The sequence below is a fragment of the Procambarus clarkii genome, chromosome 3 (genome assembly GCF_040958095.1).
Source record: "Procambarus clarkii isolate CNS0578487 chromosome 3, FALCON_Pclarkii_2.0, whole genome shotgun sequence".
NCBI classification, from domain to species: domain Eukaryota; kingdom Metazoa; phylum Arthropoda; class Malacostraca; order Decapoda; family Cambaridae; genus Procambarus; species Procambarus clarkii.
In genome coordinates this window covers 11,739,311-11,753,033 of record NC_091152.1, presented here as the reverse complement: position 1 = coordinate 11,753,033, position 13,723 = coordinate 11,739,311, and the positions used below count along the sequence as shown (strand labels likewise).

The 13,723-nt window shown below is 43.0% G+C and overlaps 1 protein-coding gene across 2 annotated transcripts in view; it reads right to left on the bottom strand.

The window, feature by feature from the left end:
* Window positions 1-6,755: 6,755 nt before the first annotated feature.
* Window positions 6,756-13,723, bottom strand: part of LOC123760948 (uncharacterized) — a 709,495-nt gene continuing 702,527 nt past the window's right edge. For both annotated transcript variants that reach the window (XM_069329132.1, XM_069329138.1), the window contains exons 13-14: window positions 12,637-12,755; window positions 6,756-8,968 (exon numbers count right to left, since the gene is read on the bottom strand). In XM_069329132.1, coding sequence (XP_069185233.1) covers window positions 8,102-8,968; window positions 12,637-12,755 — 986 coding nt within the window. In that variant the 3' untranslated portion in view covers window positions 6,756-8,101. The remainder of the gene's footprint in view (window positions 8,969-12,636; window positions 12,756-13,723) is intronic.

Sequence of the window (13,723 nt, the reverse complement as noted above, 5' to 3'; positions counted from 1 at the left end):
TCAAACGTGCGGAATAATCAGAGAGCGCTAAATATCACCAAGAATGCCAATACGAGAACAAAAACGCATGAGGCGAACGATATCAAAAGTATCCGAGTCACCAAGAATTCTATTAAGGGACAGGCAATCGCAAGGGGCGGTTGAAAAGCCATACACATGCTCGTCCTGGAAGTCAGGACATTCAAGAAGGACATGCACGACTGTAAGAGGGACAATGCAATTAGGACAATAAGGAGCAGGGCGGTGCTCCATCAAGTGACCATGGGTTAAGCGAGTATGGCCAATACGCAACCTCGCCAGAGCTGTTTCCCATCGCCGGTTATGGTGGTAGGAGGACGGCCACGAGGAGACACAACATTTAAGAGTATTTAGTTTGTTACCAGTAACAGACGACCAAGAAGCCTGCCAACGGGTAAGGATGGAGGAATGGATAACCGGGTAAAAGTCGGAATATGGAATACCTTTACGAGAGATGGGACAAGAGCGGACAGCTTCCTTGGCGGTAGCATCCTTACGCTCATTTAAAGACACACCAATATGGCTGGGAACCCAACAAAACTCAACCGACTTAAATTTACTGTGAACAAGAAACAGCCAATGCTGGATCTCGACAACTACTGGATGAACCGGATTAAAGGACCCGAGAGCCATGAGGCCACTACGAGAGTCAACAACAACTACAAAGGAAGACTGACAACGAGAAAGCAGGAGACGAAGAGCATAGAGAATAGCATAAAGCTTCGCTGTAAAGATGCTAGTCTCCGGAGGTAAGCGACACATATACGTGCGATCAGGAAAAACAACTGAGTAACCAACACCGTCCGCAGACTTAGACTTATATTATAATAATTATTATAATAATTATTATAATGATTAGTGTAATATAATGTTATTAATTTGGTAGTTGTGGCGTGGGTTGTTATGCCCCACATGCAGGGTTGCATTTGTCAATACTAAAAACATTTGTCAGTCATCTGATCATTTGTGAAGTTCCAGCAGAGCTCTCTGTAAGGCTTCAACATCATTATCATTTCCCACACTGACATAAGTGTTTGTGTCATCTGCAAATTTAATAATGTGGTTTGTAATACTCTCATCTATGTCATTGATGTATATGACAAAAAATATGTATTATGTCTCATTTTCTTTGTCTTTTAATAAATGTAATGCACACACTCTGATCATTTAAGTCCCTCCAATTCAAAATATGGTGCTGGCTCTGAGAGGAAACACCTCATGTTTGATGTGGAGCACAGAAAATAACTTGTGAGGGGCACGAGCTTTCAAGCTATCGAAACCTGTCCTTAACTTCCTTACTTGCAGTACAGTATGTGTATATTACTTTAAATCCAAAATACAGAACAAATGTTTATTATAAAGAAACATCTGAAGCACGAGAGTAAACACTTGTGGGCCGGCACCAGAATTTGAATTGGCGGGACTTAAAAGATTAGGGTGTGTGCATTACATTTATTAAAAGACATAGGAAATGGGACATAATACAAGGGACTAATTTCACTCACCAGACTGACTACGTACTCATCACACAGAATACCAGGGTAAATACCTTCACACCGTAAGGCTGTTTACCCCTCACTACACCCAACACACACCCTGAGCCTGTCATGGCAGGACCCTCTTTCTCCTCACGGGGTGCAGGATGCTACCATTACTAAAGTGCATGGGGAAAACTTTACACACACAGAAGCATGAACAGTCTCTAATGCAAAATTCAACATACTTTAAAAGACTAACAACTGAAGCATAAAAATTAATAAAAATAAAACAAACTAAGAGAAAATTTAGATTATTGATAACAAAAGCTAAACTTTATATACCAATCAAACAACAAAAGCTAGACTTCATACACCAATCATTACAGAGGGAAGAGATCAAGAAAACCTCACTGAACCTAGTCCAGCCAAAAGGCATCAACCATGAGAGCTCTGCAAATGAGTGAACAGAGCCACATAAACTGGAAGTCTCCAGTTCCATTCTGATGCAGAGACCACATCTCAGGGAAATCAAACATCTCACAAAGCCAATGAAAGGGCATGTCATCAGTGCTCCACTCTGGTGATGGGGCAAAACAAGAGACACTGTTCGCCAGAATGTTGGATACATCCTAAATGTGAACCACAGGGAGAAAGAAACCCCCCAAAATCCAGAAGATGAGATACCCACAGAGTCCAGCCCATCAAAGAAAGAGACTAAAGTGGACCCTGCAATTCAGACAAGGAACCACTATGGACCAATCAGAGTGGAGGAAAATAACTGAGCCCATTGGGTGATGTAGCAGCCACAGTGCATGGCAAACTACAGCAAACATATGTACCTGACACAACACACTTAAAGGTCCCAAGTGATCAGGTGAGTGCTGGTCAAAAACCCTTAACCTAAGCCATCCATGAAGAGGTTGAGTGCAGGTGGGTGGGAACCCTGCAAGCCCAAAGAGGAAACCAGAAGCCATCAAAGGGCCCACAGAGGCTGCACCCAATGGGCCTGGTGGCAGTAAAAGGGACTGAACTGAAGTAATGGTACAGCACCTGGAGCCAAACCCTGACCGAAAAATATGACAGGTAAAGGTTCGTTCACTTTGGTGACTCCTACATCATTTTCTGTTTTATTTATCTTGCTGATTGTCTGTAATATCCCGCTCCTCTTTTTGGTGGCCTTTTCTTGTAGAGTGATCTAGTATCCTTTGCCCCTTGTGCCTCTATAGAGGAGGCCAGGTTTTGGCCTCTGGTTATTAGTAGGCTTACAATAACTTTCAAGGGCCTGGTATGGATTGAATTGGGTGGAGTCCTCCCAAAAAACCAGCGTTGAATGTAATGAAATGCCATTTTCTGGGTGAGACCCAGAGGCTCCCAGGAGCTTATCCAGGCTGATATGCTATTGTCAGACTTTGGTATCGGTCATGTGTAAGAGTTCTATGGGCCTTACCTTACCTTGAGGTTACCTTGAGGAGCTTCCGAGGCTTAGCGTCCCCGCGGCCGGGTCGTCGACCAGGCCTCCTGGTTGCTGGACTGATCAACCAAGCTGTTGGACGCGGCTGCTCGCAGCCTGACGTATGAGTCACAGCCTGGTTGATCAGGTATCCTTTGGAGGTGCTTATCCAGTTCTCTCTTGAACACTGTGAGGGGTCGACTAGTTATGCCCCTTATGTGTAGCGGAAGCGTGTTGAACAGTCTCGGGCCTCTGATGTTGATAGAGTTCTCTCTCAGAGTACCTGTTGCACCTCTGCTTTTCAACGGGGGTATTCTGCACATCCTTCCATGTCTTCTGGTCTCATGTGATGTTATTTCTGTGTGCAGGTTTGGGACCAGCTCCTCTAACCAGCCTACCAGGGACCACGAGCCAGAACCTGGCCCCCTCAGAGAGGCAAGGGGAACTATGGCCTATAGAAATCCCTGTGTGGTTGGAAGCATTCTATGTTTGCCATTGACCGGGTGAGGCACCCAGAAAGGTAAGCGTCCCAAAACAAGCCCATATCAAATGTAGATATGATAAGAGTCCAGCAGGCCGGGAACCTGCACACCAGGCGACCGATGGCGGAGAGGCGGGACCAAAGAGCCAAAGCTCAATCTCTGCAAGCACAACCAGGTGAGCACAACTAGGTGAGTATATAAACTGCACCTCAACCATCGTACCTTGCAACGTGGATGAGGTGGGTCCCTTGATCGACTCCAGCATGGGGTGGAAATGCATATGAGTGGGACTGGATGGGTAGGAGCAGTCACCTGTGTGCTGACGGTCTGATATCCGTATCTAAAAACCATGAACAGCGCCCGGCCAAAAGAGACGCCAGACCGCAGAAACTCATCTGCCAAATGTAGGCACGAATGTGTCATGACAACGTTGCCGAGAAGATCCTGGGAGCATTGCCAGGAGAAGAAGGCCAGAGCCACACATGCAGGAGAGCAGGGTAGAGGAGAAGGAGGCACCCCACACCCATAACACAGGGAAAACCCTGGTGTCCTCAGCTGCAATAGCTGCAATCCAGAACATCCCAGGAGCTACAGGGCACGGACCGGAGAATGGAGAAGAGTGAGAGGCAAAGCACCCAAGAAAAAAGGAAGCAAAACACCAGCACTGATGCACACCACCCAGACCAAAACAAACTCCCACAGCGCATGCACAGGACACGCTGTCCAAACCGCACAACCCGCTCGGCGGTAAGGTGCCAATTAGGACTACTTTACACGAAAAGTAGCCAAATAGTAGGCAACCCGAGTGAACCGCGAAATAGAAGAAACAGCCCATCTCATGGGACAGGAGCCAAAAAAGGGGTAAGCAGCGACAATATAGCCGACTTATGAAATGAAGACAGGAAACCTAATCGGGAACCCAATTGGTTTACAAGTAGCCCAATCCGGCGTCTCGAACTAGGAGTATGTAAAGAAAACGAACAGTGCTGAGACAAAGCACGGAGAGAAAAGACAGCACAAAAGAACGAGACAGGACTGAAAACCAAGAAGAAGCACAGAGGAGGACCACCAAGCCCTGCAAAAGACTGGAGGGAAGCCACACTGAAAGATGACAGACATTCCAATAATACAGGAAGTAGCAAAAAAACCTTCCTGAACCTTCGAGAACACAGAAGCAAGCATAAGTTACGAAGGCACATAAAGGCACAGTCACACCCGAAACCAAAAGTCATGTAGAACCCCCAAGAAGAGGGGAACATGACAGAGAAATCCCATCCCAAGAAAAAGAGGGGAATAACGGAGAAGAGCACCCACCAACTGGACGGAACCAACCGACTCAAGGGACAAGGAACCGAGCCCGGGGAGGGGCTGATGCCCAACAACTCGTACGGAGAGAGGGGAGGAAAAAAACCCCACTCCACGTAACCGCAAGCCCCACCTATAGGGTAGAAAAAAACCCGCGGGGTCTAACCGGGCCCTAAGCCCCCCAAGTCAGCCCCTCCCCAGCCCCGGGAACCTACATGGCAGGCCCCGGGGCCAAGTCATCCCCCCAAAGCCCTGGCCTCACAAGAAAAAACCGGGGCAGCCGCGAAAATACTAGGGAAAAGGAGCCCAATGGCAGACTTTTACAACACAGCTAGAAGAACAGGCTCGAATGCCCCCATCGGTACCCTGGAAGGGAAATCCCCCGAGATAGCCCGAGTCTCAAAATCAACGAAGCCCCGCCCCGACCCCGAACCCACAGACGGTAAGGATCCGGATGCAGGTAGGAAGGGGGGAACCAGACTAGACCACAACAGGGGAAAGACAAGAGGGGCATGGAAGAAACCGAAGCAACTACCACCCCCAAGCCCCAACACCAACCAAAACGGGGCAGCCTCGGGGCTTCCGGGGGAGCAAACAACTGAGAGCGTTTCCAACATTAAAGCTCAACATGCAATGCCTGTGCTGCCTGCACTCGCATAGTCAGCATAAGACTGGGTAACCGAGTCACAACAAGCAACAAAACTCGCAGGACTCCAGGTTGAAGGTGTCACCGACCCCACAGACAGCAGATAGAGGCAAAGACAGAGAGTCACCCTGAGACAAGGTGTGAGAGCAACCCTCAAACTCGCTGGAAGTGAGGGGGGGACTCCGGGGTCACATCAATCGGACCCGCGTGCCCCCAGGGGTTTCCCAAGGTCCTGAGCGTTTAGTACAATAGGATTCGCGCTCAGGTAATCCCAGGCAGAGTACTGATAACCGATGCCCAAATCTACCAAACAACCTTCTAAGAACTGAACCTCTGGGACGTGAACACTCGTGGGGACCTAGCAGGAGGAACCACCAGAAGAAGAAAAAATACTCGGTACACAGGGGAAACAGGGGGCAAGAACGAAGGCAGATCCCCCCACCAGGCAGATAAACAAAAAGAAAAAGAAAACCCCGCAAGAGGACAGCGTATCCAGGCAGAACAGAGCCGGCGGCCATGATTGGTGAAAACAAGTTGCGCAGTACCCTGCGCCCCACCAGTGCAAAACTGCCCCTAAGGCAAACAAGGGAGACAGAATACCCGAGCACACAAAGGGCGGCCGGAAATCAAGCAGTAAACAGCCTAGCAGGGGCAGAACCCAAGGAACTTGTGGAAGGTGGCCCCAAGTCCCATGGGCAGTACTTACAGGACACCTAGGGAAGGAAACCCTAGGCACATGCAGCCCGAGTACTGGAGAATCACTCACGTACCACCTAGAAGACAGTCACCACACCCTTGGTACAGTGCTGAAACAACCACCGGAGCCGGAGCACACGACCTCAGCCTCTAGCATCAGCCTCAGAACTGATGGTAGATAGCTGGTGTGGTAGATCTGGGATTCCCCCTTCCCCTTCCCGGGGTGGGGGAAGCTGCGCAGACAGTCGTGCGGTGACGTGTGATGTCATGATCGTTTGCTCGTTTCTTTCAGGGGAGTTCTATCCACTTGTTCGGCTTGTGGTAACAATTTTCACCAGAATAGGGGTTTATTTTGGAACACTTACCTTTTTGGGTGCCTGACCCAGTCGATGACAGACACAGAATGCTTCCAACCACATGGGGGGGGGTTTCTATAGGCCATTGCTCCTCTTGCCTCTCTGAGGGGGCCAGGTTTTGGCTCGTGGTTCCCGGTAGGCCCAAGAACTCCATACATATGAGTGATGCCAAAGTCTGACATTAGCATATCAGCCTGGATAAGCTCCGGGGAGCCGAAGGGGCTCCCCCCCAGAAAACAAGTGTTTACTTAGGCAACAAACAATGCATATTTAGATGTTTTCTTTCAGTTACCAACATTGAGGATGGTACAGCAAAACACAAGATTTCTTTAACAAATCCTAATGTTACTTAAATACTGCATTGCCATTTAATGTACACATGATTAAACTTTTAACTTATTTAGTAGTAAAAAACAGTCCAAAAATTTAAACTGATCAGTGTCTTTACAGAAAACATCAAGGATACATACTCTTCTTAAATATTGATAAAATATTTATCTGGTGAGCAATGTCAACTACACATATGAACACTATGCCAATAAAGAATGTTGGAATCATGGATATGAAGTAAAACTTAGTGACATTCTAACAGCAGTTGTTGTGCATTATAAATTTAGTAATTTATATATAAATTATACTGTGAATCACATGTTGTATTTGAATATAGTATTCAATAACTATATGCTTTGCAAGCACTGCCTAAATTGTATCTGATGTACTACCAACATAAGCATTTTTTTTAATTGTATTGTGTGTGTTAAATATATTGTATGGAAAAACATGTTTCTTCCTTGGGCAAAGGACTGGAAAGTCATTCACAAGAGACTGTATGCTTATGAAATGCAGCACATTACACAGCAGTTACAAAGTGTTTATAGAACATCCTGGTTTTCAAGTCCCTTAAGTCTTCCTTCTATTTTAAATTATCTCTCCAAGAAGTCTTACTTGTATAAAAATGAGTGAAAGGTTTGTCATTTGCCTTGGAGGTCAAAATATCTACAGTGTTGTTTGATTTACCAATATTTAAACCAACATTAGCAACAAATTAAAAATGTTATGCTGTTGAGATCATGATTATTTTAGAAGATAATTTAACATAGATATAAATCTCATTTATCACAGAATGACTTTCAAGAATATAAAACATACAAATGAAACATCACCAATTTAGAAACCTACTCTATGAAAAAGTATATATAATACTACACTTTTTAAATAACTAGTTATTTTAGTCCAACAACAGCTGTGAATTATGATAGTAGCAACTATAATGATTATTCACTGCAACTAATCACCAGAGGCTCAAAGTAGGCAAAATCAGAAAAAAAAAACTTGCCGATTCTCACAATTGAAGAAAATTACCTGCAGTAAAATTGGTGGACTGACAAAATACTGAACCAATTTTGTTGCCATGGACACAACTAAATCCCAAGTATACCATGGGGTTATTTACTCCAATTTGTCAATGTCATTTTGATATTTAGTAAAGAACATTTAGAACTACCCTTACTGAGTAAGGTAAGGGCCTTAGAGCCTCTGCCAATCACCCATGCATATTTCAGTTAGTAGGGAAAATAAGTAACCTGCACAAATACCAAAAGAAAATGTTAACAATACACAATTAAAGACAATATGCACTGTCAGAACAAAATATATTTTAATTTAAAATCTCATATCCATGTGATTTCTCCTACCGATGACTTTCTGAAAGGAAATCCAGATTCTCTTCTTGATCTTAGAAAGTGAATTCTTCTTAGGGGATGAATATCCTCCTTCCTGTTGCTCTTTTGTCTTACTTTTTGTGGCTGTTGATCTTGCTTGAGTACTTCTTGAGTAGTTGTATTTCTTAATATAGGAGATACTTTAAATGATTTCCTCTTTGACGATAAATTAAATAGTCTTGTTCTTAAAGTCTTGCCAGTGTCTTCCATTCGTAGAGTGTTAACTTTGCTGTTCTTGGATGATCTCGTGGAAGCACTTTGCTTTTGGATACTTTTAATTTTAGTGATATTGCCTGTTCTATTCCACTTGTTATGTTTCTTTATTGTCACAGAAGACGAGTTGTCTTCACTACCTTCTGGTAAACTATTATCAGTTCCATTTAGAGTTTTCTCATCATTCTGAATAGTATTCTTACCAGGTTGTCGTTTTCTTCTTGTTCCATAGTCATAGTATTCATACTCATACTCTTTATTTTCATCATCATATTCAAATTGATTATCATCATAATCTCCATAAATTAAATAATTCTTTCCTTCATTTTCTTCTGTCACAGTATTAAGATCATCATAAGTTAGAGTAGAGTCTTGGGTTACAGGTGTTAATGGGCTTTCAGTAATAGGAAATTCAGCTCTTCTCTCTGGTAACAAAGGCTGATGATCTGCTGCATCCACAAGATTGTCCCTTCCTCTAGTAGTATTCAATTCCACTGGGAAAGTCAAACTTGAGTCTGGGGAAGGAGGTAAATTCAAAGATGGAGTGAAACCACCATCAGGCTTGGGTAGGTCCGAGTTTACCAGTCCATTCAAGCGATCCACCTGTCAAGACAGGAATGAAATCCATATGGTCAAAATTGAACATTTTTTGGTGAATTAAGCAAGAGATAATAGAATATGAGCACAATGGACTTGTAGACAATATATTACTTACACAATGAAATCATAATATGCAGGCGATGAGTCACAATAACATGGCTGAAGTATGTTGACCAGACCACACACTAGAAATTGAAGGGACGACGACGTTTCGGTCCGTCCTGGACCATTCTCAAGTCGACTTGAGAATGGTCCAGGATGGACCGAAACATCGTCGTCCCTTCAACTTCTAGTGTGTGGTCTGGTCAACAAATCATAATATCATGATATATCAAATGAGAAAATCTTTGGAGCATTATGATGGGACCAAACCAGTGCCCTCTGTCACCCCAGACACATGCCTTAACCCATAGACCATGGTATGCTAATAGTTTCATAACCTGGAGTCCACACCTGGGCCATAATCTGAGGTAAGGTATCGGATTGGAGGAATGTCACAAGTGGAGTATCACAGGGGTACAGTTCTTGCACCGGTAATGTTCATTGTCGACATAAATGATCAACCAGTGGGAATACAGAATTATATGAACATGTTTGCCGATAATAGGGAAGATAAGAAACCTAGATGATTGTCATGCTCTTCAAGAAGACCTGGACAAAATAAGTATATGGATCAACACTTGGCAAATGGAATTTAATATGAATAAATGCCATGTTATGGAATTTGGAATTGGAGAACATAGACCCCACACAACCTATAAATTATGTGAGAAATCTTTAAAGAATTCTGACAAAGAAAGGGATCTAAGGGTGGTTCTAGATAGAAAACTGTTACCCGACGACCATATTAAGAACATTGTGCGAGGAGCCTATGCTACACTTTCTAACTTCAGAATTGCTTTTAAATACACGGATGGCGAAATACTTTAAAAGTTGTTCACGACTTTTGTTAGACCAAAGCTGGAATATGCAGTGGTTGTATGGTGCCTATATCTTAAGAAGCACATCAATAAACAGGAAAAGGTGCAACGACATGCTACTAAGTGGCTCCCAGAACTGAAGGACAAGAGCTACGAGGAGAGGTTAGAGGCATTAAATATGCAAAAACTAGAAGATAGAAGAAAAAGAGGCAATATGATCACTACGTTCAAAATAGTAACAGGAATCGATAAAATTGATAGGGAAGAATTCCTGAGATCCAGAACTTCAAGAACAAGAGGTCATAGATTTAAACTAACGAAACAAAGCTGCTGGAGAAATATAAGAAAATTCACTTTTGTAAACAGAGTGGTAGACGGTTGTAACAAGTTAGGTGAGAAGGTGGTGGTGATCAAAACCGTCAGTAATTTCAAAGCATTATATGACAAAGAGTGCTGGGTAGACGGGACACCACAAGCGTAGCTCTCATCCTGTAACTACACTTAGGTAATTACACAAACTCGCTAGAAATTTGGAGGCACTAAGCTGGTGCCTGACGGAATTTTTATATATAACCTGCATATACACTCGCACATGATGTGCGTAATACGCACATGATGTGCGTAATGCAGTTCTCCACCAAATGCTCCTGTCAAATACACAATAAAATCATAATAACATGATATATCTTGGTGGAGAACTCCATTATGTACATCAGTGTGTATGTGGGTTACATGTAAATATTGGACTGAGCACCACCTCATTTCCTCCAAATCCTTAGTATTTTTGGGCAAACTCCAGGTTGTGTTACTTTTAGCATATTGCAGTACATGGGTAAAGCATACTTCTGGGGTTACCCCAAGATGTTGGTTCAGTACCCCTGCTTCAAAGATTTTCTTAATATATGAACTACTTCAACTACAATCTTTTTTGAACATGTACAGTACAGTGGATCCCCGGTTTGGCAAACTATTTGGGACCAACTCCAATTCGTTGGAGTGAGGGATTCGTTGCAACCAGAGCTGACTTCAGGAAGCATTTATGTAATGCATTTTTGTATTATTATATATCAAGAATAATTCATTGTTATATACAGTACTACTAAACTGTACAATAATGAATCCTACTATATTTTTATATATCTTAGAAAAGGCATACTGTATGCAGTATTTTGTTTGAATCCTCTTGAGGTGCCATTTGTAATTATAAACACATTGTGTGTGATGGTTACAAAGGATGTCAGCAACTGTAAACAAACATTGCTATCCCACCACACTGGATACCAACCTGAGTGAGGGATAGAGGCAATGAGGGAGAATGGCAGTGAGGAAAAGAGGCAGTGAGAAATAGAAGCAGTGTGGGATAGAGGCAGTGATGGATAGTCTGTGAGGGAGAGTGGCAGTGAAGTGAGGGAAGGGCTACTGATCAAGCACCAGGTTGCCAAACCCTCGCGCTCATATGAAAATTTTAATCTTAACTGTACAAAGTTTAGCCAAGATATGTTAATTTTTTTATTAGGTGTAAAGTATTACTATACATTATTAATAAGTAACATGTTTTATTACTCCCTGTTTATTAATTAAACAAATAGTTTTATTCATGAATTATGCAGTTGGTATGCGTGACCGCCAGCAGACAGATTGTATGGAATCTATGGGGGAAAGGTCTCGGTGGTTGGGAAAGGATGGGCTTCATGACGATGCGCCTATAAAGCTCAACTCTGTTAGCCAGAATTTTTTCTTAAATTCTGCATATACAGTACATCATATATATTTTAGTAAAATTATTAGGATAAGAAAAAGTTATAAAAAATACTTGTATCATAAATGATTTATTGTATTAGACTTAAATTTCCCAGGTTAGCCATCAGGCGAGTGGCCACTACATTTTCCCCTCCTTCTCTCCCTCCCTCACTGGGTGGCAGTAGTACACATGTGGCTCGCTCCCTCACATGGCATGCAGTTCTCATGCTGTAAGGGAGGCTGAGGGGCAGTGAGGGAGAGAGACAGTGAAGGAGGGAGGGAGTGAGATAGTGAGGGAGGGAGAGAGGCAGTGAGGGAGGGAGGGAGGGAGGAAGAGAAGCAGTGAGGGAGGGTGAGAGGCAGTGAGGGAGGGAAAGAGGCAGTGAGGATGAGAGGCAGTGAGTGTGAGAGGCAGCGAGTATGAGAGGGAGAGGCAGTGAGGGCAGGAGGGAGAGAGGCAGTGAGAGTGAGAGGCAGTGTGGAAGGGAGAGAGAGAGAGGCAGTAAGGGAGGGAGGGAGAGAGGCAGTAAGGGTGGGAGGCAGTGAAGAAGGGAGGGAGGGAGGGAGAGATAGACAGGTAGGTAGAGAGGCAGTGAGGGAAAGAGAAAGAGAGGCAGAGAGGTTGTGAGGGTAAGAGGCAGTGAGCATAGGAGGCAGAGCAGGAGGGAGGGAGGGAGAGTGGCAGAGAAGCAGTGAGGGAGGGAGAGTGGCAGTGGGGGTGGGAGGGGGATTTGACTGAGGAAAATTTTAATTTCAATATGTACATATGAAGAAAATTTAACATTTTATCCTGTGATATGATGGAAAATATTTCCACCAGTCTGTGAATGCTGTCCCAACATCCGAAGCAAATCCACATATCCCCCATTTCAGCAAACCAGAATCAAGTGAGTAAATCTGGCCAGAAAAGTGTGCATCCTAACCAGAGATTTGCTGAATCAGGGGTCGACTGTACCTATTACTCAAGACAGAAGCCATGCATTTTACTGCTTTATCAGACAATTGACTTACCTGTCTAAATATTTCACCAGCTGTAGAACTGAGTGAATCTATAGATGCAGGAAACTTGGGACTTGGGTCATATGGAGCATCAGGATATCCAGGTAGTCGGTTTTCCTCCCCAGCAAGACCTATTAAAAAATACAATGACACTATTCATAAGACATAGGACCTTCACAAGTGGTGTAAGTCATAGAAGTTCAGAGAGAGTGTGTGTGTGTGCAAAAGTGACCCAGTAATGCTAAAACTATGGTTTCTTGTAATTAACTCAATTTCTATGTATTTTATTTCAGTTAATTCAAGATATCACAAACAATAAAAATGAGTTCCAATGAAACTACCGAGGATAATAATTACTCTACCATCCTCTAATTACTCAACACAAAGCTGCTATTAGAACAATATCTAACTCTGGCCCCAGACATCACTCGGTACCCTTACTCAAATCTTTGAATATGTTAGATATTAAGTCACTGCACATCCTCTCATGTGTATTTTATATATATAAAATGCTGAACTGTAATGTCAATCCTGACCTCAAAAGCTTCCTAGAAAGTTGTAACAGAACCCATAAGCACCACACCAGAAACAAATACCTACTTGATATTCCAAGAGTATGACTTAATCAAACTAGAAATGCTCTACAAATCAAGGGACCCAGAATGTAGAATGACCTTCCCAATCATGTTAAAAGACTGTACCTCTCCCAACTAGTTTAAGATAAAAACTAAGTACTGCCTAATTAACTCCTTGTAACCTACCTTACCCCTAAATCCCATATCTACTATTTTAAACAATGCTGTTTGTTGACCAAATTGTATATTTACTATTTTCTGCCATGTTCCCCCCTTTTTTATTTTTTATTTTCTCAACACAATTTATACTTTAATCTCAATTAGTATTAAGTTTTAGTCTTAGTGTTTTTCCTGCCCGAAACGCTTTGCGTAATAGTGGCTTTAGGCATTGCATGCACTAGCTCTATCTATAAATCCATCAATGTTTGTATCTCACGTTGTATGTATGTACTTTATCTGAATAAACATTTGATTTGATAAAAGTTATTGATAACAAACAAAAGTCAAAACACATTGAGTCAATA